At 40.0% G+C, this 19,489-nt stretch overlaps 1 protein-coding gene across 1 annotated transcript in view; it reads left to right on the top strand.

The window, feature by feature from the left end:
* Positions 1-19,489, top strand: part of LOC116760037 (lymphoid-restricted membrane protein) — a 43,025-nt gene that overhangs the window by 6,779 nt on the left and 16,757 nt on the right. The window contains exons 3-12 of the mRNA XM_032644242.1: positions 2,010-2,190; positions 5,607-5,686; positions 5,777-5,855; positions 7,354-7,512; positions 10,698-10,815; positions 12,847-12,897; positions 14,975-15,052; positions 17,295-17,351; positions 18,641-18,700; positions 18,805-18,869. Coding sequence (XP_032500133.1) covers positions 2,010-2,190; positions 5,607-5,686; positions 5,777-5,855; positions 7,354-7,512; positions 10,698-10,815; positions 12,847-12,897; positions 14,975-15,052; positions 17,295-17,351; positions 18,641-18,700; positions 18,805-18,869 — 928 coding nt within the window. The remainder of the gene's footprint in view (positions 1-2,009; positions 2,191-5,606; positions 5,687-5,776; positions 5,856-7,353; positions 7,513-10,697; positions 10,816-12,846; positions 12,898-14,974; positions 15,053-17,294; positions 17,352-18,640; positions 18,701-18,804; positions 18,870-19,489) is intronic.

Here is a 19,489-nt window from a genome sequence, read left to right as displayed (position 1 = left end):
TACTGTTTAGAAGCAAGTCCCAGGTCATGCCCACAATCAAGGGAGGAGACTACACAGGGGTGTAAACATTAGGAGGCAGGGATCATAAAGGGGCACGCTGAAGTCTGTCCACCTCACCACCACAATGGTTTAAGGCTTGTTTTTCGTCATTCTTTCTCCTTAAGCTATATACAACAAGTTCCCTAAGTATGTATGGGAATGTTCCCAGACTTGCTTTATAATCAGCTTTTGCTCATTTAATAATTTTGAGTACTTGTCTGGGTCAGCAAATTTGCTTTATATACTGTACTTTTGGGGGATGTAACATAATATATTTAAACAACATGTCTCAATTGGATTTTTTTTCTCTATTATAAACAGCACCATAATGATCCATAATGAACATTCTCGTAGCAAAACATTTGCCTATACTCTTAATTATGTTGGTAGGATGAATGGGACTTACTTATTGCCCCAAAGCCTCTCTGTTTGGACAGAATTTAAGGAAATATTTCCCTGAAGAAAATAAGGAAGTTCCACTGAAGGGAGATGGGAGATGTGTTAGAAACAGAACCAATGGGTGTGTGTGTATGTGTGTGCGTGTGTAATGGACATAAAGAGATTTATTGTAAAGAATTGACTCACATGATTATGGAAGCAGACAAGTTCTAAGATCCGCAGGGTGAGTGAGTAAGCCGAAATCCTGGAGAGCTGATGATGGTTTAGTCCCAGTCAGCGTCCAAACACCCGAGAACCAGGAGGGAACCCGTCCAAAGGTCGACAGGCTGAAAACTGAGAAGGAGCTGATGTCTTTGTTTGAGTCCAAAGTCAGGAAAAAAGACAAGTCCGGGTTCAAAGGCAGTCATGCAGGAAGAACTCTCTCTCACTTGGGGAAGGGTCTGCCTTTTTGTTCTAACCAGGACCACACACATTAGGGAGGGCAGTCTGTGTTAACTTAGTCTACCAGTTTAAATGTTCATCTCATTCAAAAACACCCCGACAGACGCAACCGGAATAATGTGGCCCCGTTAAGTTAACGTGTTGCAAAACCATCACAGGAGACCTTTCGAGTTTTGAGGTGTATATGTTACAGGTTCCAGAGTTTTAGTGGAGGAAAATGAGATATAGGTGTTTTTTTGACTCTCCAACTGTACTGCAAACAGGAATAAAAATCATCTCGCTAAATAATTATTAATAATTTTACTTCCATTTCTTCCTGTCACAGCCAAATGACACTTTCCATTAAATTAATACTCTCTTTAAAGTTGTTCAGTCTCCCCTCCTTCTAATTATATACTGGACTTATTCTATATATACAGCAGGGTCTCTGCTTACTTCCTGGGGGAAGAATCTTCACTTCTGCATCTACCCTATCAACCTTCTACTTCCTTTTCCTTCTCCCCTTCAAGCAGCTAGCCTAAGTCAGGACTTAGTTAAAAGACGTGTCTTATGCTTAAGGAAGATTGGTGTGTTAATAACTAACATAGTCTGTTTGACTTTAATTTCTGAACGTGATAGTAGGACTGACTGTGTCTGAGAATGACTTTTCTACCCCTCCCCCCAAATAAAAGTCAGACCACTTACTGGAGGCTGAAGTTTCATCTAGGGCAGAGGAAACCCTTCCTTCACCGAATGTTTTTTAAGAAGAGAATGGGAGACAAAAATCAAGTGGCATTTTGATCACTTCCCACAAGTGATTATTGAATACATATGTCGTTCTTATTTAGATCTCACAGCGACTCTGTGTGGTAGCATCATCTCACAGACAAGTACACTGAGGCTCAAAGAGGTTGAGTGATTGTCCCAGAGCCACGCAGCTGATACAGTGCAGAGCCAAGATCTGACCCTAGTCTGTTAGACTCCAACCCAAGGCCAGTGCTCTTTTGACTCTGTGATACCAACTCAGCAGTACTGCGAGGGTTATAAGGCACGTTTAGGTTCCCAAGGGACCTAAAAGAGTTAAGTGCCTCATTTTAAAAAAATAATCTTTCCCCACCTTTGAAAACTAACTTGGCTTTCTTCTTCCTAAGGCTCAGTCAGAGTTACCAAAGTAATAGATTACCTGAGACAAACAACTAGTCAAGGTTCTGAAGATGGTAGCCTTGAGGAGCTGTGGAACAGGCTCGATCCTGAAAAGAGAGACATGCATGTGAATCTGGAAACCTTCCAGGCCATCACGAGAGAATGGATAGCTCACTGCAGAAACAAATGGTAATCATCGTCCCAGCAGGACGTGTTTTCAGGTTCTGTTTTAACAATGGCTTACAATGAATGCTAATCACTGTTTTCTGCGCTGATGGAAATACTGTAATCTGGTGCTTTTCACATTTGAGCGTGCACTGGAATCACCTAAATGGTATTCTACCTGATTGTTGGGTATCTCCACCATGATTGAGTAGGTCTGGGGTTAAGCCTGATACTTTGCATTTCTAGCATGTTTCCAGGTGACACTGATACTGATGGGGGAGTTGGTGGGGGGTGATGGGCACACTTTGAGAACCTATTATGTTAATTATGATAACATTCATTTATTGTGATTAGGGGCAGCACATATTATTACGTTCTTCTGGCGTAAGAGTCAAGCAAATTATTGGTACTGACCACCAAGTCACCAAATGAATCTAAATTCAGCATGAACTCCCTTTTAAGGTCAGTGGGGAGATGTAGTCAGTGAGTGTAATTTAGAAGCCTAGAATATAGGGAGGCTAAAAGGAAAAGGAAAGGATGGTGAAGCTGAGAAAAGGAGAAGGAGCATGGTACCCATGAGATCAGGTGCCCTGGGCGGATACTGGAGAAGCATCATCTTCTTTCACGGGAAGCCTAACCCTCGGGCTTTTACTCAGCCACCCATCTCCAGCTACCAGCTGATATGTACTAGGGGTTTTCTTAAAGAACGCTTTAAGCCCAAACGGTGGCAAAACTTGCTAGATTTCATGCGGGGTTAGGATGTATATGTTGCAGGAAGGGGGACCCGTTCCGGGGCCTGAGAGTGCACCCTTGTCTAACACTCAGAAATGAATTGTCCAAGGAGACACATGTGCTGACAAAGCAAGAGACTTCATTGGGAAGCGGTGCCCAGGTGGAGAGCAGCAGGGTAAGGGAACCCAGGAGGACTGCTCTGCCACGTGGCTCGCAGTCTCGGGTTTTGCGGTAATAGGGTTAGTTTCCGTGTTGTCTCTGACCCATCATTCTGACTCAGGATCCTCCCTGGTGGCGTGCGCATCCCTCTGCCAAGATGGATCCCAGCGTGCGGGTTTCTGGGAGGTTGGCAGGACATAGAGTCTCTTCCTTCCTCTTTTTGGCGCCTCCCACATTCTCCTGGTTAGTTTTCTGCGGTAGCACTGTGTGGTGTTGTTGTTGTTGTTGTTTTGGCTGTGTTGGGTTTTTCGTTGCTGCACACGGGCTTTCTCTAGTTGCGGCGAGCAGGGGCTACTCTTCGTTGCGGTGCGGGGGCTTCTCGCTGAGGTGGCTTCTCTTGTTGTGGCGCATGGGCTCTAGGCGCACGGGCTTCAGTAGTTGTGTCTCATGGGCTCTAGAGCGCAGGCTCAGTAGCTGTGGTGCACGGGCTTAGTTGCGCTGCGGCACGTGGGATCTTCCCGGATCAGGGCTCGAACCTGTGTCCCCTGAATTGGCAGGGGGATTCTTAACCGCTGCGCCCCCAGGGAAGCCCAGTACTGTGTTCTTTAACGGGACCTCCTGTTGTGAGACAGTTCATGCAAGTGGTTATCATCATGCCTGGCCAAGGCAGGCGGTTTTGGTCAATGGTTTCCTGATATATAATGACTCAAAAAATGTGACTGAGGGGCTTCCCTGGTGGCGCAGTGGTTGGGGGTCCGCCTGCCGGTGTGGGGGGCGCGGGTTCGTGCCCCGGTCCGGGAGGGTCCCGCGTGCCGCGGAGCGGCTGGGCCTGTGGGCCGTGGCCGCTGGGCCTGCGCATCTGGAGCCTGTGCTCCGCGACGGGAGAGGCCTCGGCGGTGGGAGGCCGGCGTACCTAAAAAAAAAAAAAAAAAAAATGTGACTGAGATGTTGTTTGTTATACACGAGTTAATTGTGAAGGCAAGATAAATATATATTAAAATATCTAATCTTACTAGTAATCAAAGAAATGCAAAGAAAGAGAACATATCATTTTTGCCCATCAGGTTAACAAAGATTTAGAAGAATGACTCTATCCCATGTCATCAGGGCAGGTGGAGAAACAGGCCCTCTCATACTTTGTTGGTAATGGTGTAAGTTAGCACAGTTTTTCACGGGCAATTTAGGAATGTGTATCAAACCCTTAAAAATATGTAATGTGGTCAAATAATGTAACTTCGGGAAAAATAACCAATCATATACTCTATATATGCAGAATGTTGTTTATGATAGTAATAAATATAACAAATATGGAAATACTTAAAAGCAGATATTTGGACAAATGACTTACAATACTTCCATACACTAGAATCCTAATTAGCCACTCAAAATTATAATTAGATAAATACTTGACAAGAGAAATATTCATATGTATTAATTTCAAACAATCGGCCATAGATCTGTATATGTAGTACGATCCCTTATTTGTCAAGAAATAAAAATATGCACAGAAAAGTTGGGAGGAATATACTCCAAAATGATTATCTCTGCATGATGACCTTAAGTTTGTGTCCTCTTTTCTTATGAATTTTCTATTCTTACTAAAATATTTAGGTTTGATTGTGTAATAAAAGTATCAATAATTCATTTATAAAGTGGAGTGAGGGCTAAAGAGAAAACTTATTTTTATAACAAATAGAAAGGAAAAGAAAAAACATGGGAGATATAAATACAAAATATCAGAACAGAAACTCAGAAATGGTGATGGGTGTAGATCTAGGAATAGTAAGAGTGATGTCTGAGTTACTCTGCTCAGTCATCTTCTGACAGACATCTCACACTGAAATGCAACGGGACGTACGTACAAATTGAGTGGCTTTTGGAGCTGTTCCAGAGAGGTAATCTAAGGGTTTGGCATTTAGAAAGATTAAGTGATAAAACTAAAATCATAGTATAAAGACTCTCGGAAAAGAAATGGTTGAAATTTTAATATGTTTATTTTGGGGGTTAGAGCTAGCATTGGTGTCCTGGATAGAGGCCTGTGAAGAGGGTTCCCCAAATTTCAGGTGTGAAATGTTCCAAGGTACAGTTAGTCTAGGTTCAACTTGGTTTTTCGTGAGAAAGAACACCATCAGTGTATCTCAAAGTATTAGTTGTTCGTGTCTTTTCCTTCCCAATTCTTTAAGGCCCAGGTCTTGCTACCTCTACAAGTGTCCACTTATCCCTTTAAACTACATCAACTTCCTGACCCACTGAAACCTCCCATCCCCTAAGCAAAGCTGCTGTACATCGACACCTACCTACTTCTGTGCGCACATTCTCTTTTCATGTTAGATTAAAAGTTTATGGAAGGTGGAGGTACGCCTTATATTTCTTTTCTATGACCGTATTTAAGCACAGTTTTGGGTTCCAAGTAGTTGCTGAATGAATAGATGGTTTTAAAATTCAGAAAGAAAGACCTGAATAAGAAAGTACAGAGCACAACTGAAAAATTAGCTAAGCTTTGGTTTGACAAAGAATCCTAGCTCATTGGTTTTGTTTTTTGGTTACAGGGAAGGAGTGAATAATGGATCAAGCAGCAGAATGGGTAATTCTGCTTTGGAAGAGGACAGCAGAAAATCAGGTGGAGCAAGTATGAATGTGTGTCTTTGGGATTGTTCTGCCACTTTCTTGTGGTTTGGAGAAATGGATTTTTCATAAACCTCTCTTATATGTGTTTCAGTTAAGATGACCACAGATATAACAGAGTCTGTATCACGGAGCTTTGAGGCTTTGGGTGGAGACATGTTTAAAGGAGTCTTGTAAGCATTCTTACTTACAATGCTTTCTTAACTTACAATGCTTTCTTAAGTGCCTCAAATTTTCTTATTTATTTCATAGATTTATGTATTTTATTTACAATAAAGTCACTTAGCTCTTCTTGTGTGTGTGTGTGGTAGGGCTAATATAATTTACTTTTAACTTTTACCTATTCTATCTCAATTGCATTAGAAGTAGTTTCACTAGGAACACAAATTATGGAAGATTAGTATGACATGAATTAACATTTCCTCACTCATGAAACACTTCTCCTTCTTTGACTTCATGTGTTTTCCATGGAGAACAAATTCCATTTGAACTAGAATTATGACATTGACCTTAAGCTCTTTTGGGGATTACTTTTTTTATTTTTATTTTTTTTGCGTTACGCGGGCCTCTCACTGCTGTGGCCTCTCCCATTGCGGAGCACAGGCTCCGGACACGCAGGCTCAGCGGCCATGGCTGACGGGCCCAGCCGCTCCACGGCATATGGGATCTTCCCGGACCGGGGCGTGAACCCATGTCCCCTGCATCGGCAGGCGGACTCTCAACCACTGCGCCACCAGGGAAGCCCTGGGGGATTACTTTTAAAGCACTTCTTTAATAGATACTTTTAGATATGAATGAGAAAAGCTGTTTTCTGCTAAATGTGAGTTTAGATATTAAGGGGAGGTGACTCTATCCTTCCTTAATATTATTTTTTTGCCACACACCACATGGCATGTGGCATGTGGGATCTTAGTTCCCAGACCAGGGATCGAACCCACGCCCGCTGCACGGGATGCACAGAGTCTTAACCACTGGACCTGTCCTTGCTTATTTTATCTTTGCCACTTCAGGTTTATCCATGCAAAAATGGTGGAGTAGAACCCATGTAGCCAATCTGTGCTAAACTCTAATAAAATATGGCAAAGAGGAAGAGAAGGCCTGGGACTCCATGAAACACACAGTCCTGACTCTCACAGGGTTTATGATCACATGTCAGGGGCCAGAGTGACACCCACAAACATTAACAAGCTGTAGAAAATGATAGGAAAGATGAGTCCTAAATTGTGAGCTTCAGGCTACAATTATAAGACTCTAGGAATTGTTTCCTAGTTAAAGGCCTATTCAAACCTGCCAAGATTCCTGACTGAAAGAGCGCAGTGTCAGGTTATTTCAGGACTTTCCATAACCCAGGCAGAAATAGGAACTCCTCAGTGTAGACAGCGGCAGGTGTTGGGAGCAAAGTGGAAAGGAGGAAATAAAAGCTGTAGAAGTCGACTTCACTAGTGGCAGGTGCTAAATATCTGGGAATTTTGGAAAAATCTTTGATGCTATTGTAATAAGTACTTGAATAAACACTGTGTAAATAAACTACACTTATGAGGATGGATGAAGACAAAGTAGAAAATCTCACAGGAATATTTAAGCCTGTTTTGGGCTTAACCATTCGCCTTACTTTGATAGGAGGGGATTAGAGATGTTGAAGATTATTCTCATTCATTCTTTCACCTGCAGAGAGGTGCCTGATTTGATTACCTGTGTAGCAGACCTGCATTTCAACAAGCAGAAATTGGAGGAGGAAAATAATAAGCTTAAATTGGCATTAGAAAGCTTGGAGGACGCTAACAGCCAGTTATCAGAGGACTGTACTGAATTGAACCTTCAGATAAAAAGGTAAGCCGTGATGGGGTTACTGTGTGCTTGGAGCTTTCAGTTCTTTTTCCTTTTTTTAAAAAATAAATCCGTTTCTTATTGAGATATAATTCACATAGCAGAAAATTCACCCTTTTAAGGTATACAATTAATTCAGTGGTTTTTAGTATGTTCACAAGGTTGTACGGCCATCACCATGATTTAATTCCAGAATATTTTCATCACTCTAAAAAAAAAATCCCATACTGATTAGCAGTCACTCTCCATTTCCCCCTCGTCTCAGCATCTGGCAGCCACTAATCTACTTTCTATCTCTCTGGATTTGCCTGTTCTGGGCATTTTCCTATAAATGGAATCATACAGTATGTGACCTTTGTGTCTCGCTTCTTTCACTTAGCATCACATTTCCAAAGCTTATCCATGTTGTAGCATATATCACTGCTTCATTCCTTTTTATGGCTGAATAATATTCCACTGTATGGATATACCTCAGTTTGGACACTTGGTTTATTTCCACTTTTTGACTCTTATGAACAGTACTGCTATGAACATTTGTGTGCAAGCTTTTATGTGGACATACGTTTTCAGTTCTCTTGGGTGTGTACCTAGGAGTGGAATTGCTGGGTAGTAACCTATACTTAGCATTGTGAGGAGCTGCCAAACTGTTTTCCAAAGCAGCAGCACTGTTTTACTTTCCCACCAGTAAGGTTTGTTCGTTCTTTTCTAGCGATGATGTTCTCTATGTCATTCAATCTCTGTGTAAGACCAGTATGCCTAAGGATCAAGCGTGAATCCATCCCAACAGCCTGTGGTTCGGTAGAACTCTTACTCTATGCAAAGTCCCATGCTAAGTATTATGAGAGATACATTGATGAGTCATGTTTAAAATGTACCCTCAGGGTACCCGTAGCCTAGAAGGATGATAAGAATTTCATGATCTTAGCTTAAGATAGAAGGGGATAACGGACCTTGGAGACATACCGGATAAAGTGTCAGATACTGGTAAAATAGGTTGCTGGGAGATGCTTGAGCATCAGGAAACAAGCAACATGGTTCTCACAAAGTATGTCTGTACAGACGTTGTAGGTCTAAAATTCTGAACAGAAAAGTTCTAAGTTAACTTGAAAAGACAGTAAAGCATTCTGACCATGAACTCTTACCCTCATAATTTTTGACCAGCCTCCAAACCAATCTATAAAATTAAAAAAAATATGTGCTAACCTTTGGCTTCCCTGGTGGTGCAGTGGTTGAGAGTCTGCCTGCCGATGCAGGGGACAGGGGTTCGTGCCTCGGTCCGGGAGGATCCCTCATGCTGCGGAGCGGCTGGGTCCGTGAGCCATGGCCGCTGAGCCTGCGCGTCTGGAGCCTGTGCTCTGCAACGGGAGAGGCCACAGCAGTTGAGAGGAAGCTGACTCTGGTTAAGTTAAGCAGTGAAGACATGTCTTGAAGGGAATTGGGTAACTTGCAGGATGGACAGAAAGGCTAGAGAATCTGGATGGACAGCGAGAATGCCAGTGTCTACAGAATTAAGCCTCCTCTTTTCTACCCCCACCCCCAATTCCCACCCCAACACACAATCCTTCAGGAAGATCCTGTTTCCTGTCGGCACTTCCAGCCTATTTTTGATACTGGCTGTTGTCCCATCATGGTATAATTTGCCTTCTGTGTTAATGTGTCCTCGTTAATGGGAGGAACCGTGTCTTATTTATCCTGGTTGCCCCAGCGCTTAGTAGAATGTCTGCCATAGAAGAGCAGTCCCTTCCTTCCAGTTGCCTGCAAACCAGAAATCTCTGTCTCCTTTTACTTCCTCAGACTTCACTTCTACATCAAATAGCAAGTCCTGTTAATTTACCCACTTTATCTCTCGCAATAGATTTACTTCCTTCCATTCCCATAGCTGCCACTTAGTTCAGGTCAGCATCACCTTTCACCTGGGTCACTGCAGCAGCCTCCTGGTTAGGTTCCCCCCCTTTTCCAAAGCTTGTGCCACCCCAGCAGGCAGGTTCCTCCTAACTGCCCGTCTGACCACATCATGCCCCTGCTTTAACCACTTCAATGCATTCCTTTCGCACTCAGGGTAAAATCCGAAGTCCTTCATCTGGTTTGCAAACCCCTTCACGATGGGGCCTCTGATGCCTTGTCTCTACCTCCCATTTTCCCCTCTATGCTCCAGCAATATCGGACTGCTTGCAGTCCCTCAATGAGCTTCTGTTCTGTCCCCTCTATCCCCCTCTGTCCCCCTCCCCTTCCTCCTCATTATCTGAGCTATCTTCCTTTTATAGTGTCTACAGAACTTGGGTTCACTCCAGCCTTGGTTCTTATTATACTGTAATAGCAGTTATGATTGTCTGTTTACCTTACTAGACTATAAATTCCAGGAGGGCAGAGTTCTTATGACTGGGTTCATCTTTATCTTATTCAATGCCTATTAGAATGAATGGCATGGAGTTGGAGCTCAATAAATATTGATTGAATGATCAATGTAATTTCTTAGTATGGAAAAAAATTATACCTTCTTCAAGACCCTGCTCAGAAAACAGTCTGTAACCTTTTGGGAGTACAAATAGGTAATTCCATGATATAGATCACCATAATACATTTAATAGGTTTTCCCTTGTTGGACATTTCGTTTCTTTCCAATGCTTTGTTATTGTAAACAATGTTGCAGTAAACCTTTTAAATAAAATATATCATATAGAGACTATCTGTAACTACTTGTTTGTTTAGTTGCCATCTCCTTCACTAGTATGTGACCTCTCTAAGGTTACACCATGTCTCTTTTGTCCAACATCATGGGTCCTCTTGCAAGGTACAGCCCCTGATCATGATATTATTCCATAACTGTTTGTGGGATTGCATTAACTACTATTACATCTTATTAGTAGAAGGAAAGAACTGTGTGATTCAGCCAGTGATGGATTTCAAAGGGAGCCTCCAAATCTCTATCTTCAGGAATATGTTTGTTTCCTTCTATCCTTTTCCCCCCCACCATGCTCCACCCAAATCCCTTCCTTTTCCAAGGACTGTGGAAGATCTTGTGTAAGTTTTTTTTTTTTTTTTTTTTTTTTTTTTTTACTGTTGTTGGCATCTGGTTTGAGTTTTCAGTGGTTTTCAACTTGGGTTTAAAAATAGTCCGTGGCTTTACTTAGTATCTTTGACGGTTATATTTGAGGTTTTGCTCATTGCCTTCTCTCCCCACCCCACAGTGCCCACCAGGCTATTATGAGAACAAATCTGTTAAGAGAAGAACTGGAGGAACTGAAAATTAGTATGAACGCTTCAGAAGAGCAGAAGACCATGATTGTAGCCCAGAACAAACAATTAGTAAGTCATCCAAGTACTTTGAAATGGAACTATATTAATAGTTTATATAACTAAAATCCAAGAGGGTTTATTTGGAAACAAAAATCAGAAATCAGTAGACTGATGAATGAATTGGTAACACCTTAGAAAAGTAAAGGCAGGTAAGATAAAAAACTGTGCTTTCCTTTTCAACCAGGATTAAAATTCTTTACAAATTAGTCGTATTTGCAATGATTTGTGAAGATCTAGAATGCCTTCTGAAGTTAAGAGGCGAATTCATAAATATCTGACACTAAAAACCACTTACATTTTCCAAAAAAATTTTCTCTGTCAAACTTTCACCTTTTTCTCAGGTTTTATTTTTGTTTTTTAAATCCATTTTCTCAGCACATACAGATTAGTAATTAGTTCCATTAATCAGTCCTTATGCTAAAGAAGCACAGGCTTGTAATTTTCAGAGCAAAACATTATTTAGACTAAACTTTAATTCAACTACCAGAGAAGTAATTCTTTTTATTGGGAATGTTAAACTGTTATCTAGAGCTTTAGTAATAATCTTCAAAATCCTTCCATCAGTATTTGCGCATTGCTAACCATGGTGGGGGGGCAGCTGAAAGTCATTCAGACTAATTTATTTTTAGGTCTAAGTCATCAGAAGACTTGGATTCCAGGCCTGTGTCTTTCACTCGTGACTTCCTACAACCAATACAACTTGGCTTAGCTTTTGCCTCACAGTAAAACTTGGGGACTGGACTCACTGAGTGTCGGGTGACTACAAGTCTCTGTGAATGCATTACAGCAAAGACTCATTCTGGGACCACTGAGAAGCTTCTATGTGGAAGCCATGTAGAGCAATGATCAAGAGCCCACCCTTGGGTGTCAGGCAGTGGGCATCCAAGTCCCGACCCTGAGGGCTATCTAACTTTAGGCAAACCACATAACGTCTTTAAGCCTCAAAGTTCCCCTGTGCAAAGTGGACATGGCAATACTGCCTACTTTAAGGCTGGGAGGATTAAATGAGTTAATACATGTAAAGCAGTAATGTCCTCTTTCCTCCTGGGGCTAGATGTTAGCTGCTACTAAAGTGCAGAGTCCCAGATATACAGTCCTAATCCTTTGCACTTTTACAATTCAATGTTTTATAATTTCAAAAGAATTTTTAATGTTTCCTCTCATTGGTCCTCACAGAGATTCTGTGAGGTAGAAACAGAAGCTGCTATTCTTTTAATATATATTTTTTTGCTATTCTTCATTTAAAAAAATTAATAGAGTTATAGCTAAAGTTTAGAAATGTTTTGATTATTCAAAGTCCAATGTCTAATAAATGGTAGAGTGAGAACTGAACTCAGGTCTTCTGATTCCAACTATGTTCCTATGTTCCTTCGTTCTTGTACCAATGACATCCTAGCCTGAGATGGCCTCCCTTTTATTTTTATGTTATAAAGGTAGTACCTGTTCACTCTGTAAAAATAAGAAAATATATATTAGCAAAGAAAAAATAAAATCCCACAGAATCTTTACCCTACCCTATCCACAACATTTACTGTTAACATTTTGGTGTATATCCTGTCCTGGAATATGTTTTCTTCTGATGGTTCTGAATTTAGGGCTCCTAATTATAAAATGATTTTTGATGTTCCTATGTTCTGGTAATGTTGAATCTGAGAATAGCCACAGCTTCAAATAGAAAGCTAGTACTCTTTGATTTCAAGGTGCCGTTTAAATAGATGAGTTCACACTAACTGTCATAAGCAGATGGCGGTACAAGTAGCAGGGAAAAATACCACGCTGTTTTCTTTTGTTTTTCCGTCTTTCCTTTCCTGTCATAGTTAGATTGAGTCAAGAAGAGTGACTTTTCACTGATCCCAAGAAACCGAAGCCAAAGGCTTAACCCCGTATTGAGAATATTTTAGGCTAGGATTATTTGTGATATGTCAATGTCATATTTAAGGTGGATAAAAAGAAAAAATGTTGATAGCCCTGGAAGTAAATATTTGGTATTTTCATAAACTTCTCAAATACTTTTAAATTATTTTTCTCTTAATAAATCAGGAGGCAGAAAACCGGGCTCTGATTCTTAAGATTCGGATTCTCCAAGAAGAGGTATGTTGAAATTGTTAAAAGGGCACAGATAAGCATATGGAAATCATACAATCATGGGTGCTGACCCTGGGTTAAATATAAATCATGTGAATTTCAGGCTCCTGTGGACCAAATACCAGGTTGCTTTGTCAAATGATAAGTGAGGAAGAGTAGACGGGGTTTTCCTGTCTGGACAGAAGTATGTTATACCTTTGTAATCATCCATGGTAGAAATGGGATGTAAGAAATTCAGAGTTAAGGTGAAATGAAATTAACTCATCTAAAAAATATACAAATCAAGAAGGAAAGTATAGACATTATCTAATAATTTTCTATTATTATTCCATGAAACTAGATGGGAAAGGTCTTTGAGTCTAAGACCCAGATCTTCAATTCACTGACAGTCTAACCTTGGAAAAGCCATTTATCTTTTGAGGGATTAATAATACCCATTCTCATATATATTAGGAAATACTAGTAAAATCGCTAAAAAAAAGAAAAATTCTATGCAATATATATTTTTAAGCAACAGAATCAAAACGTTGAAAGAACAGGTAGCAAAGCTACCAGAAACTTACTATTTTGGAGGAAAATTCTCTATAGGTACCTTTTGAAAGTTAATCATTATGTACGGTTTTTTTGTTTGGGTTTTATATAAGTTTATTAGATGTATTTATTAAGCTGTGGTGAACAGTCTGATGAGTTTTCCAATTTATGGCCCAAGTGGACATTAAAAAAATTCATAGTAGATAGGAAAGGAACAACTAAAGATTGGAAAGAAACCCTGTGTTAGATTCAGACATGTTACAGCTACAAGACCAGGTTTCCATGAAACTAATGCTTTACAGTTAGGCTCCCAATGTAAGATACTTTTGTCCTCATATTTAAGATGATTGACTAGCATCAAAGAATTGTACTATACCAATTTAGAATTGAGATAGAAGGAAGGAGACTTAGAACCCTTCATCATGAGATAGCATTACAATTATTGATTTACGTTAAAAAGGCTTATAGATGTCACTAAGAATCCTTTAGGAAGTAAAAATCTGATGCAATGTGAAGAGTAATGGCACAATGGTTCGGGTAATTATTCACTTACATTTATTCGTTTGTTTATTATACACACATTCATCGGGAGATAGACTCTATTCTAGGTGTTAAGGATACAGACTTAAACAAAATAGCCCATGTGAAACTAGCATGTTAGATGGTGATTAGTGCCACAGAGAAAAGAAGAGAAGAAAACAGAGTTGTGGGGAGTGCAGTTTAAACTAGGGTGGTTAGGAAAAGTAGAACTGTGAAGTGAATTATTTGGTTAAAAACTAGAGGTTAAAAACTAGGAGATTCGGGCTTCCCTGGTGGCACAGTGGTTGAGAGTCTGCCTGCCGATGCAGGGGACACGGGTTCGTGCCCCAGTCCGGGAAGATCCCACATGCCGCGGAGCGGCTGGGCCCGTGAGCCATGGCCGCTGAGCCTGGGCGTCCGGAGCCTGTGCTCCGCAACGGGAGAGGCCACAACAGTGAGAGGCCCGCGTACTGCAAAAAAAAAAAAAAAAGAAAAAAGAAAATACTAAGAAGTAGGGGAGAGCCAAGGGAATTGGAGGGGTGTGGAAGAGAGAGATTGTAACAATTGACCATGGAAGAATTTAAGCTGAGTCAAGAGGGAATGGAGCTCATGGGAAGGTGGAAGGATAATGAGAACGTAGTAGGATCAATGGATTGTAGGCTCCAGTGGGGATTGAAGGTTTGCTGATGCACAAAGAAGTAAGCTGGAAAGACAAGAAATGGTGGTTGAAGAGTGAGATGTTGCAATTAAGATAATGGAGGGATCCCAGTTGCTGGTAATGACAACTTCGAAGGTGTGACTAGGGAGTGAGTGCTGGAGGTGAAATGGAAAATAAGAAGGGATTGCTGGGAGTATTCCTGGATGATCACGTTAAAAGGATTGTGTTATTTTTGGACAAAGTCTAAAGTTTTGTCCCTTAATTTAAAATGGATTACAATGTCAGTGATGAAAATACTACTTCCTAAAAAACACTTTGTGATTTCCTTTTATTTTTTTGGTCTGAATCTAAGAATACTATCTTATTTTGCATTAGAATGCTAAGAACATTATGGATATATATAAATTGGAAAAGAAGATTGGGGAATTGTCTAAAACTGAGAAACACCATCAAGTAAGCACTTCTCAAATACTGGTAAAATATTTTCTTTCATCAAACTAGTATTACTTTTTGAAGGTGTATATGACTCATTGACACAATAACCTTTCGTTATCAATTTTGAAATTTGTACTGCTCTAGATATGAGTTATATAAAAGGCAGTTTCTGTTTTCTCAATGTAGCAGCTTTACTGATATATAATACACATGCCATTAAATTCACCCACTTAAAGTATATGAGTCAGTGGTTTTTAGTATATTCAGAATTATGCAACCATCACCAAAACCAATTTTAAAATACTTTAATCATCCCAAAAGAAATCCCTTTAGCAGTCACTCGCCATTCCTCCCCAACCCCAGACAACCACTAGTCTGCTTTCTATCTCCATGGATTTACCGATTCTGGACATTTCATATAAATGGAGTCGTATACATTAGATGGTCTTTTGTGACTGGCTTCTTTCACTGAACATAATGTTTTCAAAGTTCACTCATGTAGGAGCATATATCATTACTTCATTTCCTTTTATGGCTGAATAATATTCCACTGTATGGAAATAGCACATTTTGTTTATCCATTCATCAGTTGCTGGACATTTGGACTGCTCCTACTTTTTTACTATTATGAGTAATGCTGCTATGAATATTTATGCACAAGTTTTTGTGTGGACATATATTTTAATTTCTCTTGAGTATATACCTAGGAGTGGAATTACTGTATCATATGATAACTCTATGTTTAACGTTTTGAGGAACTGCCAGACTTTTCCCAAAATGACCGTGCTATTTTACATTTCCACCAGCTGTGTGTGAGGGTTCAAATTTCTCCACATCCTTGCCACCCCTTGTTATTATTTATACTTTTTATTATAGTGACAATTTCTAATTTAACAGTATCTGATTTTGCAAATCCCTAAGTTAGGGAAGATTTCAGCTATTGTACCTTCTTTTTTTTTTTTTTTTTTTTTATTGTACCTTCTTAATGCAGAAAATGAGGAGAGATGGGGGGGAAAATCTATCTTGATTTTTTAATTCAATTCTATTGCCTTAAGGAATGATATCTTACAAAAATGATTTTTATCTATATTACATCTAGAAAGTCTATATTTTGTGTATTTTTGTTTTATCTGCAATACATTATTATCAGGAAACAGAAGACAACTGTCATTAAATTCAAGAATTTGTGTCATGCTTATTCTCATCTCTAATGGTTTATTTGAACAATATTTTTTGTTGTCATATGTGTTTGAAATGATGATGTACTTAAATTTCATATCTATATGAGAAATTCTCAATTTTCTTAGCAGACACCCCAATTCCATGTGGGTATGTACATATATATATATTATAGCAGTTATAATTTAGACATTAAAATTGATTTTATTCTAGGAATGACTGTTTTGGAAAACACAACTGTCATAAACTAGTGAAAAGAACCAGAAGACACGGATTCAAATCCTGTCTTCTCGACTTGAAAGCTTTGTAACCACAAGCAAGTAGTTAACTTCTCTAAATCTCAATTTTCTCATCTATTAAATGGATACGATAGTTTCTACCTCATCCACAAGCTTGTTGGAAACTCAAATGAGATGATTATGTGAAGATGCCTTTAGAACTATAAAGGGATATCAAATATATATGGTGATGATGATTCTACTTCTGACTATGCTGATTATTTTTCCAGGTTTTCCATTCAATCAATACACATTTTAATCAATTACATCCTATTTAGAAGCCTACGCCAACAAGCTTGCTTTTGGTTTGAATAAACTGATATATCCTTAATATTCACTTTGCTAAAAGAAATCTTGAACATTTTTAAACTATGTTTTTAAAAGAGGAAGAGCTTTCTATATGTCCATATGGACTCTGTTCGTGTCCTATCTAGATTTTTAATTTCATCAAAAAAATGAAGACTCTCTATGTCCTCTTATTATATGAAGTGTGAAATAGTGGGAAGAGCCCTTGGCTGGAGTTGGTGACTCAGATTCTAATCTCCATTCTGTCACTTACTGGGTGTGACTCTGGGCAAGTGTCTGGGTAGTGCTGAGGTTCGATTTCCTTCCTGGTAGAGCAAGGGCAATGACCCTGACCTCAAGGGTTGTTGTGAGGCTAACGTGAATGTTCTTTATAAAGTGAAAAACACATGCACGTTAAAGGTGCCAAAGAAACATGTCTCCCTATTGGATGATTTTGTGGCACTGTCCTTTACCAAAGCCATGTCCCAATGGCCTTTCCTAAATGTGTTTCTTTTCAGATGCAGTTACGCACATATGAGAACACTTTGCTTAATAAAGATGCAAGTTTGCAGAAGGTTGGTTCTGTCTCTTCACATGAGGGCCTGTGGGATTCACTAGCTCTCTCCAAGTCATAAAGGAAGGAGATGGTCATTTGTGTAACTTCACCCCTGTTAACATATCTGATTCTAATATTCTGTCACAAGACATTTCTTTATTTGTAAGAACAAAAATATTCTTCTGAGTGAAGAACACTGACTTCTCCATCTGGGATGTTTTAACGTATCCTCTGTAAATTCTGGTGATGTTCATCCCTTTATTCAACAAATACTAGTGTGCCAATCTGCCAGTCATTGGCTAGATAGTGGTGATGCAATTTTAATTCATAACAACACAAATGAGTGTGCAGTCAGTCGTTTTAGGGAAAAAGAAGAATATATCCTCAGTTATCTTCTACCTAGTTTGATTGATTGATTTGATAGATAGATATTATTCTATTTATCTTTGTGTCCTGTGATTATAGCCTATCTGGTAACTAAGTTTGCCGGCTACCAAGATGCTGGTTATGGTGGCTTTAAGAGACCCAGGAAAGATACACACTAAGTTAATAAACTTCCACATTCCACAAGACAGGAGAGTGAAGAAAGAGCAGTATTTCACTTCTTTTCCTTCCCCTGCAGTTTATGGGGTTTCAAAGGAGTCATTCACAGCTTGTGGACATTGCCCAGGATACTGAATATTGTACGAACTGTATCACCTCATCGTGGGTGTTCTCACTCCCCATGTAGTGCCATGGGGTAGTGGTGGTTGCTCACTTCCTCTGTAACTCTGGTCTTTCCACCATTGTGCACTCCTGCCCAGCACTCATAATGCACTTCTCATGCTCCAGGCACCATGCTAGTCATGGGATAGAACTATAGGTCAGACACTGACTGTACCCTCTGGTCTTGCAGTGTGAAACTGTGGTTTTAACAGAGATATGGTTTGAACTGGATAAAATTGGATGCCTTAATAATTCATTAGTCATTCTGCAGGTAAAAAACTGTTTTTTTTCTTAAATGTACCATAGTAATATAATTCTGACTTGGACTTAAGAATTACCTTGCAGGGTATGATTCCACTGGACGGGCAAAGGCAGAACGTAATTAACACCAGTCAGATACAGCTGCCTTGCTGTGCCATTCTTTTCTGCTTAGTTTTAATCACAAACACAGACTAGTTCAGTTTTCCAATAATGAGATTAGTAGAAGGTCTCATCATCTTTGGGCGTTTACAATTCTTCCGTGGTTCAGATTGATAGTCTAGTAAATACAATTTAGTGGACTCATACATTTATTTGCTATTAATTCTCTCTTCTACTTTTCAGAAGGATTTAAGTATAAAAGAACTTAAGTCAACCATCATAGAATACGAAAGCGTTATAGAGGTACACCATAATGATCTCACAGCTTGCAAGGTGGGGTTATTAAACGTAAATGTGAAGGTCCCACTAGAGTAACACGTGCGGCCTAATGTTGTATGTGATTCCAGAACTTACGAGGGGAGAAAAACAGACTGGCTCGTGAGTTACAGCACTTGCAACAGGAACTCATTGTGTAAGTACAGAGCACCCCTTCACCAGCCTTCTGTCATGTGCCCCCGCCCTACATTCTTCACCTACCGAGCTATGTGCAGTTCTTTGAATGTGCCACGTTCTTTTCTTCTGTACCTTTGTAAGTGATATTTTCTCTGCTTCTCTCCTAAGAGGACGAATTCCTTCACAGGTTTTGCATTACCCTGCCTTACCCTTCCTTGCTTTTCTGATACCTTGAGATTAAGGAATGCTTCTGAGTTCATACATGGCACGTCGTTCTTACCTCTTTCCTAGCACCCACTACCTTATATTATAATCGTTTGTTTCTGACTATGTGTCACATGCTAGTCCAGGAGTCCATAGGTAACACAAATGAGTACAGTCAGTGGGGTAAGTGCACATACTTACATTAGGGAAGTGGCGATGAGGAGAGTGCATTATCCAGGTAAAGATGGGGGGTTACTCTGCTTAGCTCCAGATAATTGTTACATCAAGGATATATGGGGGGCTTCCCTGGTGGCACAGTGGTTGAGAGTCCGTCTGCCGATGCAGGGGATGCAGGTTCGTGCCCCGTTCCGGGAGGATCCCACATGCCGCGGAGCGGCTGGGCCCGTGAGCCATGGGGAGAGGCCACAATAATGA

Source organism: Phocoena sinus, chromosome 10 (assembly GCF_008692025.1).
Source record: "Phocoena sinus isolate mPhoSin1 chromosome 10, mPhoSin1.pri, whole genome shotgun sequence".
Taxonomy (NCBI): domain Eukaryota; kingdom Metazoa; phylum Chordata; class Mammalia; order Artiodactyla; family Phocoenidae; genus Phocoena; species Phocoena sinus.
Note: the sequence above shows the minus strand (reverse complement) of the source record. Positions and strands in the feature narration are given on the sequence as shown.